This window comes from Trachurus japonicus, chromosome 11 (assembly GCF_045865225.1).
Source record: "Trachurus japonicus isolate A0001 chromosome 11, Traja_1.0".
NCBI lineage: Eukaryota > Metazoa > Chordata > Actinopteri > Carangiformes > Carangidae > Trachurus > Trachurus japonicus.
Genome location: NC_140917.1, coordinates 670,286 through 690,647, shown reverse-complemented (window position 1 = coordinate 690,647; position 20,362 = coordinate 670,286). Strand labels below are relative to the sequence as shown.

The window sequence follows — 20,362 nt, the reverse complement described above, 5'->3', positions numbered from 1 at the left end:
GGTTTTCACAACGGTCCACAACATCTTAACATAGCGGTAACATCTGAAAGTGACAGTCAAAAAACCTTTTTTCCCTGTACCTATTACCACTCTGCTAATCCACGTCTTGTACTTTTCACAAGTTCTTCAAAACAAAACAATGCGCATGTGCAGCGCCTAACGCAGTATGCATGAGCAGCGCCTACTTCAGGTGCTGTGGTAAATTTTACATCTATGCAATAAAAGGCAATAATGTCCTAACACAACCAAAACTAATATAAAACACGCTGTAATCTACAGTAAAACTCTCAACTTTCTTTAACATAATATTGGCTCCTACAGGCTCAAAGTGACAAATGTTGACTTTTGTCACTTCTCTTGTTTGTTTCTTACAGACAGGACGTTAAAGCTTCTGTATCATCGGTCTGTTGTTCATCGGTGGCAAAAGATGAAAACGTTGCTTTTGTTTCTTCTTCTCTGTCACAGTTCATCAGCAGGTAGGATCACATTTTAATATTTATCCAACTCTTCACTTGACTTATTTTACTCCTGCGTCACACTGCTGCACGATGTGGTGTCGCTTTTATCTCAAATGGATTTTCAACTGAATTTGACTACTATCACATTTTACTCAGTGTTGTTTAGTTTAGTTAGTGTTTAGATTTGATTATTCTGAATCACTTTGTTTGATTTCATCATGATCACATTACTGTTAGTATTTTGTTAGTTTATTTGTTTAGTTTAGGTGTTTTCTTGTTATTTGTGTATTTGTTTCATTGGGGCAGGTTAGGGGCATCTGAGAGTATATGTAGGGTTACGGTAATGGACCAACATGCACCATAGGCAAAGGTTTTTTCACCAGAGTGGGAGAGGCACAAAGGATTTTCCTTCGTTCTTTGCTTGTTTTCTGGTCAAACAAACCATGTTTTTTGTTGAAATTGGACATTTGTTTGGACATTGTCTTATCTGTCTGCGTCCACCACAACCCATGGTGCAGCAGAGGACCTTGAATTTTTATGATTTGATGTTTGATTTGAAACGTTTCTTTGTTTGGACAAACAGCTTCTACACTTTGTTTTCCCTACAGTGACACACAACTTGAAGTTCTTCTCCACTGTATCTGATGGAGTCACAATCCTCCCAGAGGTTGTGGCTGTTGCAGAGATTGATGACGTTCAGATGGGGTACTGTGACAGCGACACAAACACAGTAGAATTAAAACACAGCTGGATGAAAAAATATCTAGCTGATAAGTACCCTGAACATCTACAGTGGTACACTGGAGAGTGTTCTCGGCATATGCCCAACTTCTTCAAAGCCAGTATTCATAGTTTGAAACAGCACTTCAACCAAAGTCAAGGTAAGAACTATGTCTATGTTTTCCTATATTTTCATTAGCTTTTTACTCAACTACTCATATATAAGTGAGTCTGAAGAGCCTCAACACAAATCTGTTGGACATCAGACCTTATATTAGACGAGGACAGAGTGAAGTTTAGATTGGCTTATTAAATCCGCGAAAAAACAAAGCTCATCTTGTGTAGTTTTCCTCATCACGTCAGCGGGTATTGTGCATTATTAAATTAAAATGTATGAATTAAAAATCAGAACAAACTAGATGACACAGTAAACCTTGAGCTCTCAGGTTCTCTGGTGTTCTGTAACTTCACACATTTATCCAGTTGGAAATTAATCAGTAACCAATAGAGTAAAAGTGATGGCTTTGTTGATGCACTGTCTTTATTAAGACCAGTTAAGTGAAAATGAATGGGAGGATGATGCATCAATGTCTCCATCTGAACTCAGAGACCAGTGGTAACTTGAGTCTCTGTCTCTGTCTCAGGTGTTCATGTCTTTCAGAGGATTAGTGGATGTGAATGGGACGATGAGACTGAAGAGGTTGTTGGTTTTCTTCAGTATGGTTATGATGGAGAAGACTTCATATCACTGGACATGAAGACACAGACGTGGATCGCTGCAAATAAATTGGCTGAGTTCATGAAACAGAGCTGGGATACTAACAAAGAGAGACTAAAACAAACAGGGAACCTCTTAACTGTTTGTCCTACTTTGCTAAAGATGTACGTTAACTTTGCAAAGAAGTATCTGAGGAGTACAGGTAAAGTTGCATCAATGCAGAGGAATGTGTTGCAGATTGACCTTTAGAGAAAACAAACCTTTTGCTTTGATTTAAACCAAAGTCTAATTATCAGGTATTAGTCCATCATTAGGGACATGGCTGTATGGATGATAATGTCTGTCATTCCACATTTTGGTTCAGAGTGAAACATCTCAACAACACTGACCCCCCTCTAGGTCGTCCCACAGTGTCCCTCCTCCAGAAGACCCCCTCCTCTCCAGTCAGCTGCCACGCTACAGGTTTCTACCCAAACAAAGCTGTCATGTTCTGGAGGAAGAATGGAGAGGAGCTTCATGAGGACGTGGACCAAGGAGAGATCCTCCCCAACCATGATGGCTCCTTCCAGAAGACTGTTGACCTGAACGTCTCATCAGTCAAACATGAAGACTTCGGCAACTATGAGTGTGTGTTTCAGCTCTCTGGACTGAAGGACGACATCGTCACCAGACTGAAAAAAGCATGGATCAGGAGCAACTTGGGTAAGAGAGACATCAGCAGCTCCTGAATGTGACGTGGTTTGTTGGGTATTTTAGTCTTTGTTCTACAGTTGAGCTGTGAATTCATCCTCAACAACAGTTATGAACATAGATACAGTGGTTTAAAATCTGAGCAGCTCATCTCTTGGTTAATAAACCTCATCTACTAAGTGCAGCAGCACTGTGCACAAACAAGTTTCCAGAGACAATAACCTGCTGCCTCCACAAAGGGGCAGTAAATCACCAGATGAATGTAAACAGACATCCGCTCCTCTTGTGTTCTGACCTGTTTATCTGTACTGGTCTTAAAGGGATATTCTGGTGTAAGTTTAACCCATGGTCCAACGCACCGTAACACTGAGTTAGACCCCCCCTCGAGAGATGAAGTCTGTTAACCGCTAGCTTCTCCAGTTGTAGCAATGTTAGCAATGACTGGACCATAACAAACAGCGCAGTATACGGATCCACTAGCCACCGATCAAAAAGCCACTTACAGCCACAAATAATGCTCAGAACAGCACCAAACGTCATCAACAGTACAAACAGGGTCCCATCCCATAATACGAGGCATCAAACATCTGTTAGCTTTGCCTGGTTTCTATTGAAAAGAAAACAAAAACAACTCACCCACTCTGCTCCAGTTATACGCTATGCAGCAACTTTCCCTGTCCAGCACAGAGTCCAGGCACTGACAACACACCGAGGCCGACTGGCAGCACAAACATCTGGTTTCAGCACAAACATCTGGTTTCAGCACAGACATCTGGTTTCAGCACAAACATCTGGTTTCAGCACAGACATCTGGTTTCAGCACAGACATCTGGTTTCAGCACAGACATCTGGTTTCAGCACAGACATCTGGTTTCAGCACAAACATCTGGTTTCAGCACAGACATCTGGTTTCAGCACAAACATCTGGTTTCAGCACAGACATCTGGTTTCAGCACAAACATCTGGTTTCAGCACAGACATCTGGTTTCAGCACAGACATCTGGTTTCAGCACAAACATCTGGTTTCAGCACAGACATCTGGTTTCAGCACAGACATCTGGCTTCAGCACAAACATCTGGTTTCAGCACAAACATCTGGTTTCAGCAGCCACCGACAGCACAAACATCTGGTTTCAGCACAGACATCTGGTTTCAGCGGCCACCGACAGCACAAACATCTGGTTTCAGCACAAACATCTGGTTTCAGCACAGACATCTGGTTTCAGCACAAACATCTGGTTTCAGCACAAACATCTGGTTTCAGCACAAACATCTGGTTTCAGCACAGACATCTGGTTTCAGCACAAACATCTGGTTTCAGCACAAACATCTGGTTTCAGCACAGACATCTGGTTTCAGCGGCCACCGACAGGCAGTGACCACCACACTGACCACTTGATTCCCCCAGGTCCAGCACATAGACGCCCCCAGCTCTCTCCCTCTGTCACTTTTATCCTCCATTTCCAGCACATAGCCTCCACCGGCTCTCTCCCTCTTTGACTTTACTCCATTTCCTTCAGCTCGTCTTCAGTAAACTCAGTTAAACTGATAGTGGCGCCCATCGAAATGAAACCAGTCGTTGTTGTTCTCAAACTCCATAAACTCAGCCGTGTCCGTGATGTCTCTTCACTAAATTACAGACAGTCTCTTCCTGCAACGAACGGCGTCCTGATCACGTGTGTGACGTCGCGTCTATACTCGCGCTTGTTTACGTGATTCTCTCGGTTCATTTCCCTGTGAACACTTGATAATAACTTTTATAAACTGATGAAGATACATAGGAACTTAGCTGCATTATATGGAGTAATACACACACATTCATCCTTGAGCTGCAGGACTCTACTTCACTCTGTAACCGCCTCCACGCCAGCTGACTACCTGTAACCATGGCTACAACAGCTGACTACCTGTAACCATGGCTACAACAGCTGACTACCTGTAACCATGGCTACAACAAGCAGACAACACAGATAGGACCTGGGGGAATCAAGTGGTCAGTGTGGTGGTCACTGCCTGTCGGTGGCCGCTGAAACTAGATGTTTGTGCTGAAACCAGATGTTTGTGCTGAAACCAGATGTCTGTGCTGAAACCAGATGTCTGCGCTGAAACCAGATGTTTGTGCTGAAACCAGATGTTTGTGCTGAAACCAGATGTTTGCGCTGAAACCAGATGTCTGCGCTGAAACCAGATGTTTGTGCTGAAACCAGATGTCTGTGCTGAAACCAGATGTCTGTGCTGAAACCAGATGTTTGTGCTGCCTCAGACGTGTGTTGTCAGTGCCTGGACTCTGTGCTGGACACAGAAAGTTGCTGCATAGCGTATAACTGGAGCAGAGTGGGTGAGTTGTTTTCGTCTCTTTTCAATAGAAACCAGGCTAAGCTAACAGATGTTTGATGCCTCGTATTATGGGATGGGACCCTGTTTGTACTGTTGATGACGTTTGGTGCTGTTCTGAGCATTATTTGTGGCTGTAAGTGGCTTTTTGATCGGTGGCTAGTGGATCCGTATACTGCGCTGTTTATTATGGTGCGGTCATTGCTAACGTTGCTACAACTGGAGAAGCTAGCGGTTAGCAGACTTCATCTCTCAAGGGGGGGTCTAACTCGGTGTTACCGTGCGTTGGACCATGGCTTAAATTTACGCCGGAATATCCCTTTAAAATGTGATATTTTATATTGACCAGATAAGCCCAGTAACACCACCGTCCCCATCATCTCTGCACTGGTTCCTCTGGCTCTCGTCCTCATCGCTGTCACTGCATTCATGCTTTATAAACAGAAGAAAGGTGAGAGAGAAAAGTGGACATTTTGACTCTTAGAATATTTTCGTCTTAGTCTTTGAGTTCAGAGTCCAGATTGTAAAACTGAAACGAGCTTGAGTTTAAAAAATGAGTTCACTAAGTCTGAGTGAGTAGAGGAGAGGATCATATTCAGTGGTGATGAACTGATCAAACACATCCTGTCATTTACAACTGATTTGTCTTTTCTCTTGGTTTCAGCCAAAGACCGTCCATCCCGTAAGTAAAACTGATTTTATTTTGTCTGAAATGATATTTTACACCAAATGTGATTCTAAATCATTTGATTGATAATCTACAGTTTTCTTCATTTACTGTTAGTGCTGGTTAAATTGTCTTTCAACAGTTTGACACAGTGTGTTTCTGATCTTACAGCTCCTGAAACCAGCGCTGAACTCTCTGAGCGTCTGAATCCAGAAACCTGACTGACAAACACTCGATCAGTGACCTCACATGGGATGGAAGAAGTCAACATTTTAACATTAACTAACCCTGTCATATTATCCAGCTAAAAGAGTCTCAGTGTTCAGCAGATTTATTCATTCCTTTTAACATAAGCAGAATGTTTTTTTCTCATAGTTCTTGTTTTATCGTTAATCTTGTGTTGATTGTACTTTAGTGCTTCACAATGACTCATGAATCACATGTACATATAAACACTGGAAACAGTGTTGAAATCTTCTTTCTTCATGTATCATTAAAACCACGTTTTTTACTATGAAGATGCAGATCATGGGAGAACATTCATGACATGTTTAGTACGATTGTTGCACCAGATAATCAGTGATGCTGGCTGGACTGATAAGTGGGACAGTTTTATATAAACCAGTTGGACCCGTCCATGTGGTTTATTCTAACCAGATAATAAGGCCGAGGCCGCGGCTGCAGAGTGGCTGCTCTTTGACTGAGTGAGAGGAAGAATGAAAAGCTGCTTGTAGCAACATTAACTGAGGGTCAGTGAAGGTGTCGTCTGTCTGTCAGAGGCTCAGTAGGTTCATGACGACACAAGCTGACACCCACTGCAGGTCTGATGACAGGCCCAAAGCCATCTAACTGGAGAACTGGTCGTTTTAGGATCATCAGAGATCACATGTATTGTTCTGCCTTTTCTCTCTGATGTTTCACTTTTCAATAAAAACCTCCAGTCAAAGTCCTCATGTTGTGCCTGTTGTTCCAGGGACATGGATATTAGCTGAGCAGTCAGTCTCCTCACATATCACAGTGTCCACTGAGTTCATCAGGCTCTTGATTCATGTTTCTGTGTAAAGTTCAGAGTGATCCTCAGTCTGAACTTGTCTGCTGCTCAAGTCCAAAACACATGAACCACAGAGACTCTGACTGATTGGACATGATGCACTTCCTCACCTGCATATCTCACTGATTTCCTAGAAAAAAAGTCCTGTTTGACCAGTTTCTGTTTTTGATTCACAGGCTCAAAGTGACAAATAGTGACTTTTGTCACTTCGCTTTTTTTGTAACTCAGACGTTAAAGCGTCTGTATCATCGGTCCTTTGTTCGTCTGTGGCAAAACAAAATGGAGACATTACTTTTGTTTCTTCTTCTCTGTCACAGTTCATCAGCAGGTAGGATCACATTTAAATATTTATTCAACTCTGCACTTTACTTTCTGATCAACTCTGGATTTTACTCTTGTGTCACACTGCTGCATGATTTGGTTTCACTTTTATCTCAACTGGATTTTTAACTGAATCTGACTGAATATATCGCATTTATGAGGAGTGCAAAAACTTTGTTTGTCCCACAGTACAACACATCCTGATGTTTGTTACCACTGTATCTTCTGGAGTCACAAACCTGCCTGAGTATGTGACTGTTGGACTTGTTGATGAAATCCCAGCAAGTCAATGCGACACCAACGCAAACACAATAGAGACAAAACAGACCTGGATGAAACGAGCACTGGATGAGAACCCTGAGCACATGCTTTGGTATAGTGGAGAATGTTTTGAGGAACTGCCTCTTTCAAGAGGCTGGATTCACGAGTTCAAGCAGCGTTTTAACCACAGTGGAGGTAGGTACAGTCTGTATTATATTATATTTAACAATGGTTCATCTACTGGGCCTCCATATAACCAGTAATCATTAAGGAGGGTGATGTTCAGCTGAAGCTTCTCATAACCAACTGAATCAGTGTCAGACACTTTGTGTTCAGCTTTGTTGATGCATGTTACAAACTAAACACATCAGATTCCTGAAGTTCTACATCTTCACACTCTGGAAACAGACTCTACACATGAGGAACTTTATAGACTCTGTCCTCTCCTACGTCCTTCCTCTGACACCAAACTGAGACGAGGCCACTGAATCAAAATCCAGTCCTCCAGTCATTCATGGCCCCTACAGACAAATAAATAATACTAATAAAAATACTGAAGCTCTAAAACCGATCATCTGGACACTCTTTCACTGCCAGCTATTTCCACAGCAGCTACTTCCAGCTTGCCAGTTATTTTCCAGGTTTTTGACTGATCATTTTAGACCCAACATATATTATGTACTATACACATTCAACCCATCAAATGAAAGAGAAATTGGCAGTTGAATATAGGTTAGTTTAGCCCAAAAGGCCATTTTGGCACCAAAATCTTGAGAAAAAGAGGTTTTTGTGTTGGCTGTCATTTTCATTTATTTGTTTATTTGTAACGGGACTCTGCGTATTCATGAACATCCAAAATGTAAATACACCAGATTTAGCTCTAGGCTAATTTCCACACAACAACAACAATTATACAAGGACGAAAAAAAGAACAACGTACAGCAATGGTACAAATACCATATCACAAAACCACAATACCATATCACAATACCACAATATATACAATAACATACCGTAGCTTCGGTAGGAAAGAGCAAGGAGTAGTAGTAAAATTAAGTGCATGTAATCGACAAAGGTGTCGTATAGCGCTGCTAAGATTCATTAAGGTGCATCTGTTATAAAGTGCTGGTTTTTAAAGTGCCTGGAGTAAAGTGCCTACTATTTTTCGTACTCTAAAAAACAAAAAAAAACAAAAAGAAAAAAACTACCCATATTTTCAAGTATACCAGTACAATTGGCTCCTTTATATTTTGCTTTAGTGACACCTCAACATCTGTACAGTTGTTCTCTTGTAAACAACAACAAAATCAACACTGACAAATGACTTTTGATAACAAAACATTTATTGACTGACACATACAACTCCAGCCCTATTAAAAAAAAATCCTAGAGTTGCAACCTTTTTTGTGTGTGTGTGCGAATGATGCAGAGGGATGAGCTGGCAGAAGCACGCTGTCTCTGATCTCGCACTGTTAAGTCGGTCCGGAGTCAGCCCCGCCCCCGGGCCCAACTAATGTGTAATGTGAAGTAAATGAGGGGGATAAATACGTTATACCTTTTATATCTGTCAATCCAAATGTGTTTTTCTGCATTTTATTTTGATGATACGAATCTGATCTTCGCAGAAGACTGCATGGGACAATACATGCAGCATGACGTTGCAATAAAAACGAGATAACTTGTCTTTGGCAGTCAAAGAGTTAACTGTCTCTGTCTCTGTCTCAGGTGTCCACATCTTACAGAGGATAAGTGGATGTAAATTGGACAATGAGACTGAAGAAGTTGGTGGTTTCATTCAGTTTGGTTATGATGGAGAAGACTTCATATCACTGGACATAAAGACACGGACATGGATCGCTGCAACACCACAGGCTGTCCTCACCAAACTGAAATGGGATGCTGAGAACGCTGAAACAATATACTATGAGTACTTCTTCAGTCAAATTTGTCCCGACTGGCTGAAGACGTATGTGAACTATGGGAGGAGCTCCTTGCTGAGAACAGGTATAACAGGGTGAGGTCTACAGGTGGGCTGGCGTGGACATTTTCCACCCACAGGAATTATCTGTCCATCCAAAGAAAACTCTGGAAAATCACGGTTAGGGACCGTTTGTTATTTATGGAATGGGCCACCGGAGGAAAATGGGGGGGGTCATGCCATAATATTCTTTGTTGAGGGGTGGGTCCACTAAAAAAAAAAAGGTCAGCGAGGGGGGGTCATTCAACATTTTGTCTGGAGGACACTGCAATGCCCGCAAAAAACAAAAACAAAACAAAAACGGGACATTTCAAAGCTGCAAGAACTGATGACAATGAGAGCAACGGCCCCCGAATCACAACGTTATTTTACTGGTCTGCCCTGAGTGGGTTTCGAACCCGGGTCTCCCGCACCGCAGGCGACGATGCTAACCACTTCACCAAAAGCTAAATGAGTACTTGGCAGGCGGGTTAGCACGTCTTTTATGGGTGAGTGAGTTTAACTTCAGTACTGTACAGAGGCTATGAGCAGCTCGTACGTTCACGTTGTTTTCGTGAATTGTAAACAAACAGACGCCCCCTCGGTTTTAGCGTCCAGCAGTTTAGCGGATAATTCAACAGCAGTGATGGATAACTGTACAACTTCATGAACTATATTTGAGGAATAAACGGCAGCTTTTACCTGACGGGAGACCAAGCTACGGTAGCTAACTGGTTTTATCTACTTTCTCTCTCTCTCTCCCTGTCTTTCTTACACACGCAGGCACACACACACACAGCCCAGGTTGTCTGTCATCTGTCGTAAACCTTGTAGTTGTTGAGTACAGTTCACATTATTGTTGCTTCGGTTTGAGTGTGGATTAATTGTTAATGGCTTGTTGTGTGGTGTGAGCTGGTCCAAAATCGCGATTCTGTTATTGATGAGTTGGGTTTTAATAACAGCTGATGAATGGCATTGTGATGATGAGGAGGTGTTGCACACACTTGTCAAAATGAAATAATGTAACTTAGTGTCACGCGTTACGTGATGCGATGTCACGTGTCGATGGCTGGGGGGGGGGGGGGGGTCATGTATCTTTTGATAAGGCTTAATGCAGGGTCATGTTAAAATTTACTGACTCCGACAGGGGGGTCATGTAAAAAAAAAAAAAAAGTTCCGTGAATCCCTCCGGTGGCACTGATGATAAATAACGAACAGTCCCTTATAGCTACTTTCTGAGTGTTCATGTGCATTTGGTTCAATTGTACCCTATACTGAAAAAATTCAACTCCCCCGCCCTCCCACTCCCCCTCCTCCTCCAGACCCCCCCTCAGTGTCTCTCCTCCAGAAGACCCCCTCCTCTCCAGTCAGCTGCCACGCTACAGGTTTCTACCCAAACAAAGCTGTCATGTTCTGGAGGAAGAATGGAGAGGAGCTTCATGAGGACGTGGACCAAGGAGAGATCCTCCCCAACCATGATGGCTCCTTCCAGAAGACTGTTGACCTGAACGTCTCATCAGTCAAACATGAAGACTTCGGCAACTATGAGTGTGTGTTTCAGCTCTTTGGAGTGAAGGACGACATTGTCACCAAACTGGACAAAGCTCAGATAAAGACCAACTTGGGTAAGAGAGACATCAGCAGCTCCTGAACGTGACGTGGTTTGTTGGGTATTTTAGTCTTTGTTCTACAGTTGAGCTGTGAATTCATCCTCAACAACAGTTGTGAACATAGATACAGTGGTTTAAAATCTGAGCAGCTCATCTCTTGGTTAATAAACCTCATCTACTAAGTGCAGCAGCACTGTGCACAAACTAGAGATGGTTGACAAGTTTCCAGAGACAATAACCTGCTGCCTCCACAAGGGGGCAGTAAATCACCAGATGAATGCAAACAGACATCTGCTCCTCTTGTGTTCTGTCCTGTTTATCTGTACTGGTCTTAAAGGGATATTCCGGCGTAAGTTTAAGCCATGGTCCAACGCACCGTAACACCGAGTTAGACCCCCCCTCGAGAGATGAAGTCTGCTAACCGCTAGCTTCTCCAGTTGTAGCAACTTTAGCAATGACCGCACCATAACAAACAGCGCAGTATACGGATCCACTATCCACAGATCAAAAAGCCACTCACAGCCACAAATAATGCTCAGAACAGCACCAAACGTCATCAACAGTACAAACAGGGTCCCATCCCATAATATGAGGCATCAAACATCTGTTAGCTTAGCCTGGTTTTTATTGAAAAGAGACAAAAACAACTCACCCACTCTGCTCCAGTTATACGCTATGCAGCAACTTTCCGTGTCCAGCACAGAGTCCAGGCACTGACAACACACCGAGGCCGACTGGCAGCACAAACATCTGGTTTCAGCACAAACATCTGGTTTCAGCACAAACATCTGGTTTCAGCACCAACATCTGGTTTCAGCAGCCACTGGCAGCACAAACATCTGGTTTCAGCACAGACATCTGGTTTCAGCAGCCACTGGCAGCACAAACATCTGGTTTCAGCACCAACATCTGGTTTCAGCAGCCACTGGCAGCACAAACATCTGGTTTCAGCACAGACATCTGGTTTCAGCGGCCACTGACAGCACAAACATCTGGTTTCAGCACAGACATCTGGTTTCAGCAGCCACTGGCAGCACAAACATTTGGTTTCAGCACAGACATCTGGTTTCAGCACAAACATCTAGTTTCAGCACAGACATCTAGTTTCAGCACAAACATTTGGTTTCAGCACAGACATCTGGTTTCAGCACAAACATTTGGTTTCAGCACAAACATCTGGTTTCAGCACAAACATCTGGTTTCAGCACAAACATCTAGTTTCAGCACAGACATCTGGTTTCAGCACAAACATCTGGTTTCAGCACAAACATCTGGTTTCAGCAGCCACTGGCAGCACAAACATTTGGTTTCAGCACAGACATCTGGTTTCAGCACAAACATCTGGTTTCAGCAGAAACATCTGGTTTCAGCATAAACATCTGGTTTCAGCACAGACATCTGGTTTCAGCACAAACATCTGGTTTCAGCACAGACATCTGGTTTCAGCAGAAACATCTGGTTTCAGCATAAACATCTGGTTTCAGCACAGACATCTGGTTTCAGCACAAACATCTGGTTTCAGCACAAACATCTGGTTTCAGTGGCCACCGATAGGCAGTGACCACCACACTGACCACTTGATTCCCCCAGGTCCAGCACATAGACTCCACCAGCTCTCTCCCTCTGTCACTTCACTCCTCCGTTTCCTTCAGCTCGTCTTCAGTAAACTCGGTCTCTAACTGATAGTGGCGCCCATCGAAATGAAACCAGTCGTTGTTGTTCTCAAACTCCATAAACTCAGCCGTGTCCGTGATGTTTCCTTCACTAAATTACAGACAGTCTCTTGGCAACGAACGGCGTCCTGATCGCGCGTGTGACGTCGCGTCTATACTCGCGCTTGTTTACGTGATTCTCTCTGTTCATTTCCCTGTGAACACTCGATAATAACTTTTATAAACTGATAAGATACATAGGAACTTAGCTGCATTATATGGAGTAATACACACACATTCATCCTTGAGCTGCAGGACTCTACTTCACTCTGTCATCGCCTCCACGCCAGCTGACTACCTGTAACCATGGCTACAACAGCTGACTACCTGTAACCATGGCTACAACAGCTGACTACCTGTTACCATGGCTACAACAGCTGACTACCGGTAACCATGGCTACAACAGCTGACTACCTGTAACCATGGCTACAACAGCTGACTACCTGTAACCATGGCTACAACAAGCAGACATCACAGATAGGACCTGGGGGAATCAATGGTCAGTGTGGTGGTCACTGCCTGTCGGTGGCCGCTGAAACCAGATGTTTATGCTGAAACCAGATGTCTGTGCTGAAACCAGATGTTTATGCTGAAACCAGATGTCTGTGCTGAAACCAGATGTTTGTGCTGAAACCAGATGTTTGTGCTGAAACCAGATGTCTGTGCTGAAACCAGATGTCTGTGCTGAAACCAGATGTCTGTGCTGAAACCAGATGTCTGTGCTGAAACCAGATGTCTGTGCTGAAACCAGATGTTTGTGCTGAAACCAGATGTCTGTGCTGAAACCAGATGTCTGTGCTGAAACCAGATGTTTATGCTGAAACCAGATGTCTGTGCTGAAACCAGATGTTTGTGCTGAAACCAGATGTTTGTGCTGAAACCAGATGTTTGTGCTGAAACCAGATGTCTGTGCTGAAACCAGATGTTTGTGCTGAAACCAGATGTTTGTGCTGCCAGTCGGCCTCGGTGTGTTGTCAGTGCCTGGACTCTGTGCTGGACAGGGAAAGTTGCTGCATAGCGTATAACTGGAGCAGAGTGGGTGAGTTGTTTTCGTCTCTTTTCAATAGAAACCAGGCTAAGCTAACAGATGTTTGATGCCTCGTATTATGGGATGGGACCCTGTTTGTACTGTTGATGACGTTTGGTGCTGTTCTGAGCATTATTTGTGGCTGTAAGTGGCTTTTTGATCGGTGGATAGTGGATCTGTATACTGCGCTGTTTGTTATGGTGCGGTCATTGCTAACGTTGCTACAACTGGAGAAGCTAGCGGTTAGCAGACTTCATCTCTCGAGGGGGGGTCTAACTCGGTGTTACCGTGCGTTGGACCATGGCTTAAATTTACGCCGGAATATCCCTTTAAAATGTGATATTTTATATTCACCAGATAAGCCCAGTAACACCACCGTCCCCATCATCTCTGCACTGGTTCCTCTGGCTCTCGTCCTCATCGCTGTCACTGCATTCATGCTTTATAAACAGAAGAAAGGTGAGAGAGAAAAGTGGACATTTTGACTCTTAGAATATTTTCGTCTTAGTCTTTGAGTTCAGGTTTTTATCCAGATTGTAAAACTGAAACGAGCTTGAGTTTAAAAAATGAGTTCACTAAGTCTGAGTGAGTAGAGGAGAGGATCATACTGTATTCAGTGGTGATGAGCTGATCAAACACATCCTGTCATTTACAACTGATTTGTCTTTTCTCTTGGTTTCAGCCAAAGGCCGTCCATCCCGTAAGTAAAACTGATTTTATTTTGTCTGAAATGACCTTTTACACCAAATGTGATTCTAAATCATTTGATTGATAATCTACAGTTTTCTTCATTTACTGTTAGTGCTGGTTAAATTGTCTTTCAACAGTTTGACACAGTGTTTCTGATCTTACAGCTCCTGAAACCAGCGCTGAACTCTCTGAGCGTCTGAATCCAGAAACCTGACTGACAAACACTCGATCAGTGACCTCACATGGGATGGAAGAAGTCAACACTTTAAAGGGATAGCAGCATTTTTTAAAGTGGGGTCGTATGATCTCCAAATAGCCCCTAAGTACTTTAATTGCAGTAGAAGACTCAGTGGACACACGGTGCTTTAGAAAAGACAATGGGCCTCATTCACCAATATCTTCTTAAGAACCTTCTTAGATTCTTTCTTAAGTTGTTCTTAAGAGGTTCCTTAAGAAAACCCTACGTCAGATTCATCAACGCGTTCGTAAGCCTCAGAATTGTTCGCAGCTGTGTTCTTAGGCCATCTCCTCGTAAGTTGAGGGCGTGTGCCAGGTGAGTCTAATTAACATAGGATTAGCATAGGTAACCGCCCCATCAATGCCCGTAAAAGGGCATGAGACTGCAGGGCCGTGTGCACACAGCACCCACAGGCACTGAGCAGAGAAGTGAAGTGAGAAAGAAAGTTGAAATGCTCAAATGAAAATCTGGGAGGGAGCACCAGACTCCAAACGTAAAAAGAACTAAAGTAGTGAAGTGGCGCTACTGCGGCAGGAATGAAACTAAGAAACAAACAAAAAGCTTATATTTAGTTTATATTTTTATATTTATATTTAGGCTATATTTAGTAGCGTCAGCTCTAAATATTTAGTAGCGTCAGCTCTTCGGGTTGTTATCAGAGACCACACTCTCACGTGTGCCATCATAAATATAATCATATTATCACATATGAAAAAAAAACAGTTGTGTGTAGTGTGAACACTTACAGTAAGTGCACTGTTGCAGCCTGCAATTAGGAAAAAGAAAATCATATCGGCAGCTGTATGTTGCGCACAACAAAACTGATATGAATTAAGGGTCTATAATGTTTTTTAAGAGACTGCAATGATTTGTCAATTATTATTATTAATATATATGATTATTAAAAACATCATAAAAGATAAGAAAATAATTCTTATTAAAATCATATAATATCATACAACTGCAGAACAGAAGAAAACGCTAAAATCGGTTATTTTTGCAGAAGTCTCAGCACTTAAAAGTGCGTAAGTATACTCCTGACTGTTCTTAGATTTTGTTCTTAGTTAAGAACAAATTCTGGATAAGAAAACATTCATGAATGCCACAATCTTCGTAAAAACTTCGTAAGTAGGACTTAAGAACAAATTTGTTCTTAAGAACGGTTCGTGAATGAGGCCCAATGTGAGCAGCTTTAGTTTTTCCTGACAGTGATGACTTTTTGATTTTCTCTTCTTTACTTTTTTAACAGTGGATCATTAAGTCTGGTTCATGTGTGTTTGTGTAGATGAAGATGTTTGATGATAAAGGAAACACACATCAGAGATGTTTCAGTCAGTTGTACTTCTCTCTGGGTTTAATCTGCATCACTTATCTCACTGCGACGCTCCACATCTGATCTGATCTCAGCACTGTAACACTGTGCTAAGGCTCTAGCTTTGTGTGTTTTTGTTTTGTTGTTTATATTCATCAGTATATTTGAATAATTCTTTATGGTACTTTATAATTCACTGTGGTTCTGATACTTGTTGGGGAAACATTGGTGCATAAGAAATGACAAATAAAAACATCTTGTAATCTCTGGTTTGCTTGAAAAACTTCCTGTTTGACCAGTTTCTATTTTTAATCGACAGACTCAAAGTGACAAGTGAGTGTCGAGGATCAAACTGAACATGAAGCTTCATTATGTTTGTTGTTAGTGATGACCGTGGACAAAGTGTCAGAGTTGAGTCCAGGCTGGAGTCAGGAGGAAGATGAGCTCCTCCCGTCGACATGTTCCCACTTCACCTGACATGGACTCTGTCTGTAGAGAGGAAACCACAGTGGCAGTTTTAACTCCAGCATTGAGTGAACAGGATCATCAGGAGCTACAAAGCTGCTGTTCACACGGTTGTTGGCTGTAACAACAGTTCATTTACAACCACAGAGCTGATTGATCTGTGAATATAAAAGAAACAGCAGAGAGAGAGAGGACTCAGACCTGTTTCCTGTCTGTTGATGTAACTACTAGTACTACTACTCTGCAGCGTTAATGATCATTAATCAGCTGCAGGTTGATTGTCATCCAATCTGTGATGTGAGGATCCTCAGCTGATGGTTTAAAGGGATAGTTCACCCAAAATTGAAATTTCACTCATTATCTCCTCCCCCTCATGTGGACTAAGGGCTGGGAGAAGTTTCAGAGTCCTCCGTGGCTTCTCTGAGTTACAGGGGGTCTCGGCGTAGCAGTGCATGTCCATATGACGGTTGCTAATGGATACCAACTGTCTTCATAACAAAAAGACACACCAAGAAACATCCAGATACCTCCATATTTCTCATGTCGGGGCTTCAATACCAGAGGGACATTACAGACGAGCAGCATGGAGGTATCTGGATGTTTTTTGGTGTGTCTTTTTGTTATGAAGACAGTTGGTATCCATTAGCAACCGTCATATGGACATGCACTGCTACGCCGAGACCCCCTGTAACTCAGAGAAGCCACGGAGGACTCTGAAACTTCTCCCAGCCCTTTAGTCATTTCAATTTTGGGTGAACTATCCCTTTAATGTTCTTATAAAAGTGTGTGAAACTTTCAGAAACTTTTAAATGTGTCACAGATTCAGGAAACGCCCCAGCCTGATAAAACAGGACATTTCTTGATGATGATGATGATGATGATGACACCATTGTACCTGTGCCAAGTACAGCTGAGCAGCTCATCTCTTGGTTAATAAACCTCATCTAAGTGCAGCAGCACTGTGCACAAACAAGAGACAATAACCTGCTGCCTCCACAAGGGGGCAGTAAATCACCAGATGAATGTAAACAGACATCAGCTCCTTAATGTGTTGGGAACTGTTCTGAGAACAGTAAGGAGAGAAATCACTTCACTCTGGTATCTTTCTAATAAATGTGGCTTTACAGCTGCAAGTGGCACATGATGAACACATGAGTCTCTGCTCTGACCTGCTTCACCTGCTCGTTGTGTGATGATGGTTTTGTTTCTTTGTGTTTCTGTGTGTTGTGTTCGTTGTTGCAGTGGTTGTTGTTGTCGTCGACCTCATTAGTTCTGTCGGTGGGTTTCTGGTCTACAGAGAGAAGACAGGTGAGAGAGTCCAGCTGCTGCAACACTGAGACACAATGTGTCAAGAGTAGCCGTATGCAGGGACCAGAGCGCCGCCATTGTCAGCTGATCCAGACCGGAAGTCACGACCGGAAGTTGCTCTTCTTCATGTCTATCATTTCTATGTAGATAAAAAAAATAACCCAGTAACTCAAATGGTCCATAATAAAATATTGTTTTCCAGCGGATATCTTAGTTACAAAATGATTGAGCTAACTAAATATTTTTTGCATGGATCGTTTATTAAGATATTGAGTTATTAGAAACGGCTAGCGGCTAACGGCTAGCGCCACTCCTGCTAACAGCAGACCGGGAGAGAGAGAGAGAAAAAAGAAATGAAATGTCTTTGGTGGTGCTTTGGTTAGGGTTAGGCAATGAAGAAAGGAGTTGGTTAAGTTTAGTAAAAAGACCAGGTACAGGCCAGAGAGAGAGGGGGGGGGGGGGGGGGTGATAAAGTAATAGAAAGAAAGAAATAATATACACGAAAAAAAAAGCTGAGCTAATGGCGGCGCCCATGTCCCTGCACACGGGTCCCTCTCCAATGTGATGAAGCAACAAGTGACAAGACTCAGAGTCTGATGAAACTCCACACTTCAATATGGAAATGTTTGACAAGTCAACTTCTTCTTCTGTTTTCATCTGAACTCTCTGCAGCTCGTCAGTAACTAGTTTTTCCTCCACTGCCTCTGAACACATGAACGTTACAGTGGCTTAAAGAGCTTTAACTCAACTGTCCAGACAGGAAGTTCAGTGGACCAACAACACGTTAGTGACTGTTACAGCTGCTGGTGACTCTGAACTCACTGAGAACATGAATCCACCCTGAAGATCTGGATTATTTTCTGTAACAGAGTCAGAGTGACAGCTGGTTTTCTACTCTGAAGCTCTGACAGTGTCATCTGTATGTTTAGATCTGTACATAAATGTGAAATAAATATATAAACCATCTATAACCAATCTGTCTTTAGACTGAGGTAGAATCACCCACCTAATTAAACACACTGTCCATCAACACACAGTTGTTTCTGTGTAAAGTTCAGTGTGATCCAATATGAAACAGAGAAGGAGTTCAGGCTCTGAGCTGCTGATTCACACAGGAACCAGGAGATGGAGCTGCAGGAGCAGGAGGAAGACTAGAGCACTGTAAAAGAGAGTAAGGACACCACCATTGCCCCCCGTGGTAAGGGTTTAAGGGTTTAAGGGTTTTGCGCCCCTAGTGGCAGGATATGGGTATTGCAACAGCGCCCAGAAAACCCATTCACTCCAATGTATGTGTGTTGCCCACTTGCTGGTAAATTGATGAAAACGGCCATGTTTTTGTTTTTAGGTGTCTTGGTCATATCAGATTATACTTAGAATTTGTTTATTACAAAATGTAGATTGAAACATTCATGTAGAAAACTGTTTTTTTGTTGTTTTTTTTACTCCTCTTCTATGTGTTAATATTCATCTGTAAAGGATCCTCAATGATGCTGTTAAGGGTTAGAGATGTCAGTTCATGGGCGCTTTTGCAATTCCCATATTCCTCCACCAGGAGGCGCTTCCATTGGACCGATGCTGTCCTTACTCTCTTTTACAGAGCTCTAGGGGGAGGAGGAGGAGGAGGAGGAGGAGGAGGAGGAAGAAGAGGGGGAGGAGGGAGGGAGGGAGGGAGAGAGGAGGAGGAGGAGGAGGAGCAGCAGTATAAAGCCTCCCTGCTGCATGTGGAGCTGCAGTCGGTCTCAGGTCTGAGTCTGAGGAGGAACTAGAACTGGTTTGTGGACGGTAACATGTTGGTCTCCGTGGTGACGGTGGTGACGGTGATGAACTCCTGGATCCTGTCTGCAGGTAAGAGGCCACGAGGCCCCGAGGCCACGAGGCCACGAGGCCCCGAGGCCCCGCCCACTCTCACCTACAGCCAGAGATATTTATACCTGTTTTAATGGGAGTCAGTCTCTGTCTGACTCTGTCAATTTCAATTTCACAAGCTTTATTGGCATGACTGTCATTACAATATTGACAAAGCTGTCTGTGTCTCTGTCTCTGTCTCTGTCTCTCTCAATTTCAATTTTCAATTTTCAAAAAGCTTTATTGGTATTCTGTTATGTTTTTGTATGTTTCAAATGTCTTGTCTTCTGTCCTTGTGTGTTTTGTGTTTCATCTCGGCTATATTGTAAATGAGGTTACTCCTCAATATATCTCCGAGTTTAAATAGCCTAAAGGTTATGAAATGAAATGAGATGCATGACTGTGATGTACAATATTGCCAAAGCATTGGGGCAGCAATACAAATACAGCAATCAATACATAGATGGTTAATTAATTAGTAATAATATAGAATAAATAAGTAAATAAAATGTTTGAGGTGCATGTGTGTGTGTGCACAGAGGTAATCAAACAGTTAGTATAGTATCATTTAGCAGGAATAAGCAGCAGCTGCTCATATAGAGGAGCTCATGTTGTTGTTGAGCAGCTCTTCTCTTTTCTTGTGACAGACACAAACATATTTTGCTGCTTCGACAGCAGTGGCTCTTTGTTCTCCCAGCAGATGATTTAGTTTCTCTGTGTCTGAGAGTGTGTTGAAGTTTGGTGATGTTGGTGTGATGTATGTCTGTGTCTGTGTCTCTCTCTCTCTCTGTCTCTCCAACACACTCTCTCTTTCTCTTTCCTCTCTCTCTTTCGCTCTCTCCATATCCCACATCCTCACTTTGTCTCTTTATGAGTTCAATTAATTAATTTTTTGTACCTTATCTCTATTGTCTCTATTTGTTACTGATTGATTGATTGATTGATTGATTGATTGATTGATTGATTGATTGATTGATT

General features: G+C 42.7%; 2 protein-coding genes across 2 annotated transcripts; both read left to right on the top strand.

Annotated features, from left to right (window-relative positions):
• The first annotated feature begins 427 nt into the window (after positions 1-427).
• Positions 428-5,808, top strand: LOC146977832 (major histocompatibility complex class I-related protein 1-like). Its single transcript, XM_085790518.1, has 7 exons — positions 428-476; positions 1,067-1,339; positions 1,823-2,098; positions 2,296-2,598; positions 5,270-5,371; positions 5,585-5,602; positions 5,759-5,808. The coding sequence occupies exons 1-7, from the start codon at positions 428-430 to the stop codon at positions 5,806-5,808; spliced, it is 1,071 nt and encodes a 356-aa protein (XP_085646644.1).
• Positions 5,809-7,155: 1,347 nt separating this feature from the next.
• On the top strand, positions 7,156-14,011 carry LOC146977831 (major histocompatibility complex class I-related protein 1-like). The gene is made up of 4 exons (XM_085790517.1): positions 7,156-7,415; positions 8,946-9,224; positions 10,500-10,802; positions 13,884-14,011. The coding sequence occupies exons 1-4, from the start codon at positions 7,163-7,165 to the stop codon at positions 14,009-14,011; spliced, it is 963 nt and encodes a 320-aa protein (XP_085646643.1). The 5' UTR covers positions 7,156-7,162.
• The last annotated feature ends 6,351 nt before the right edge of the window (positions 14,012-20,362 follow it).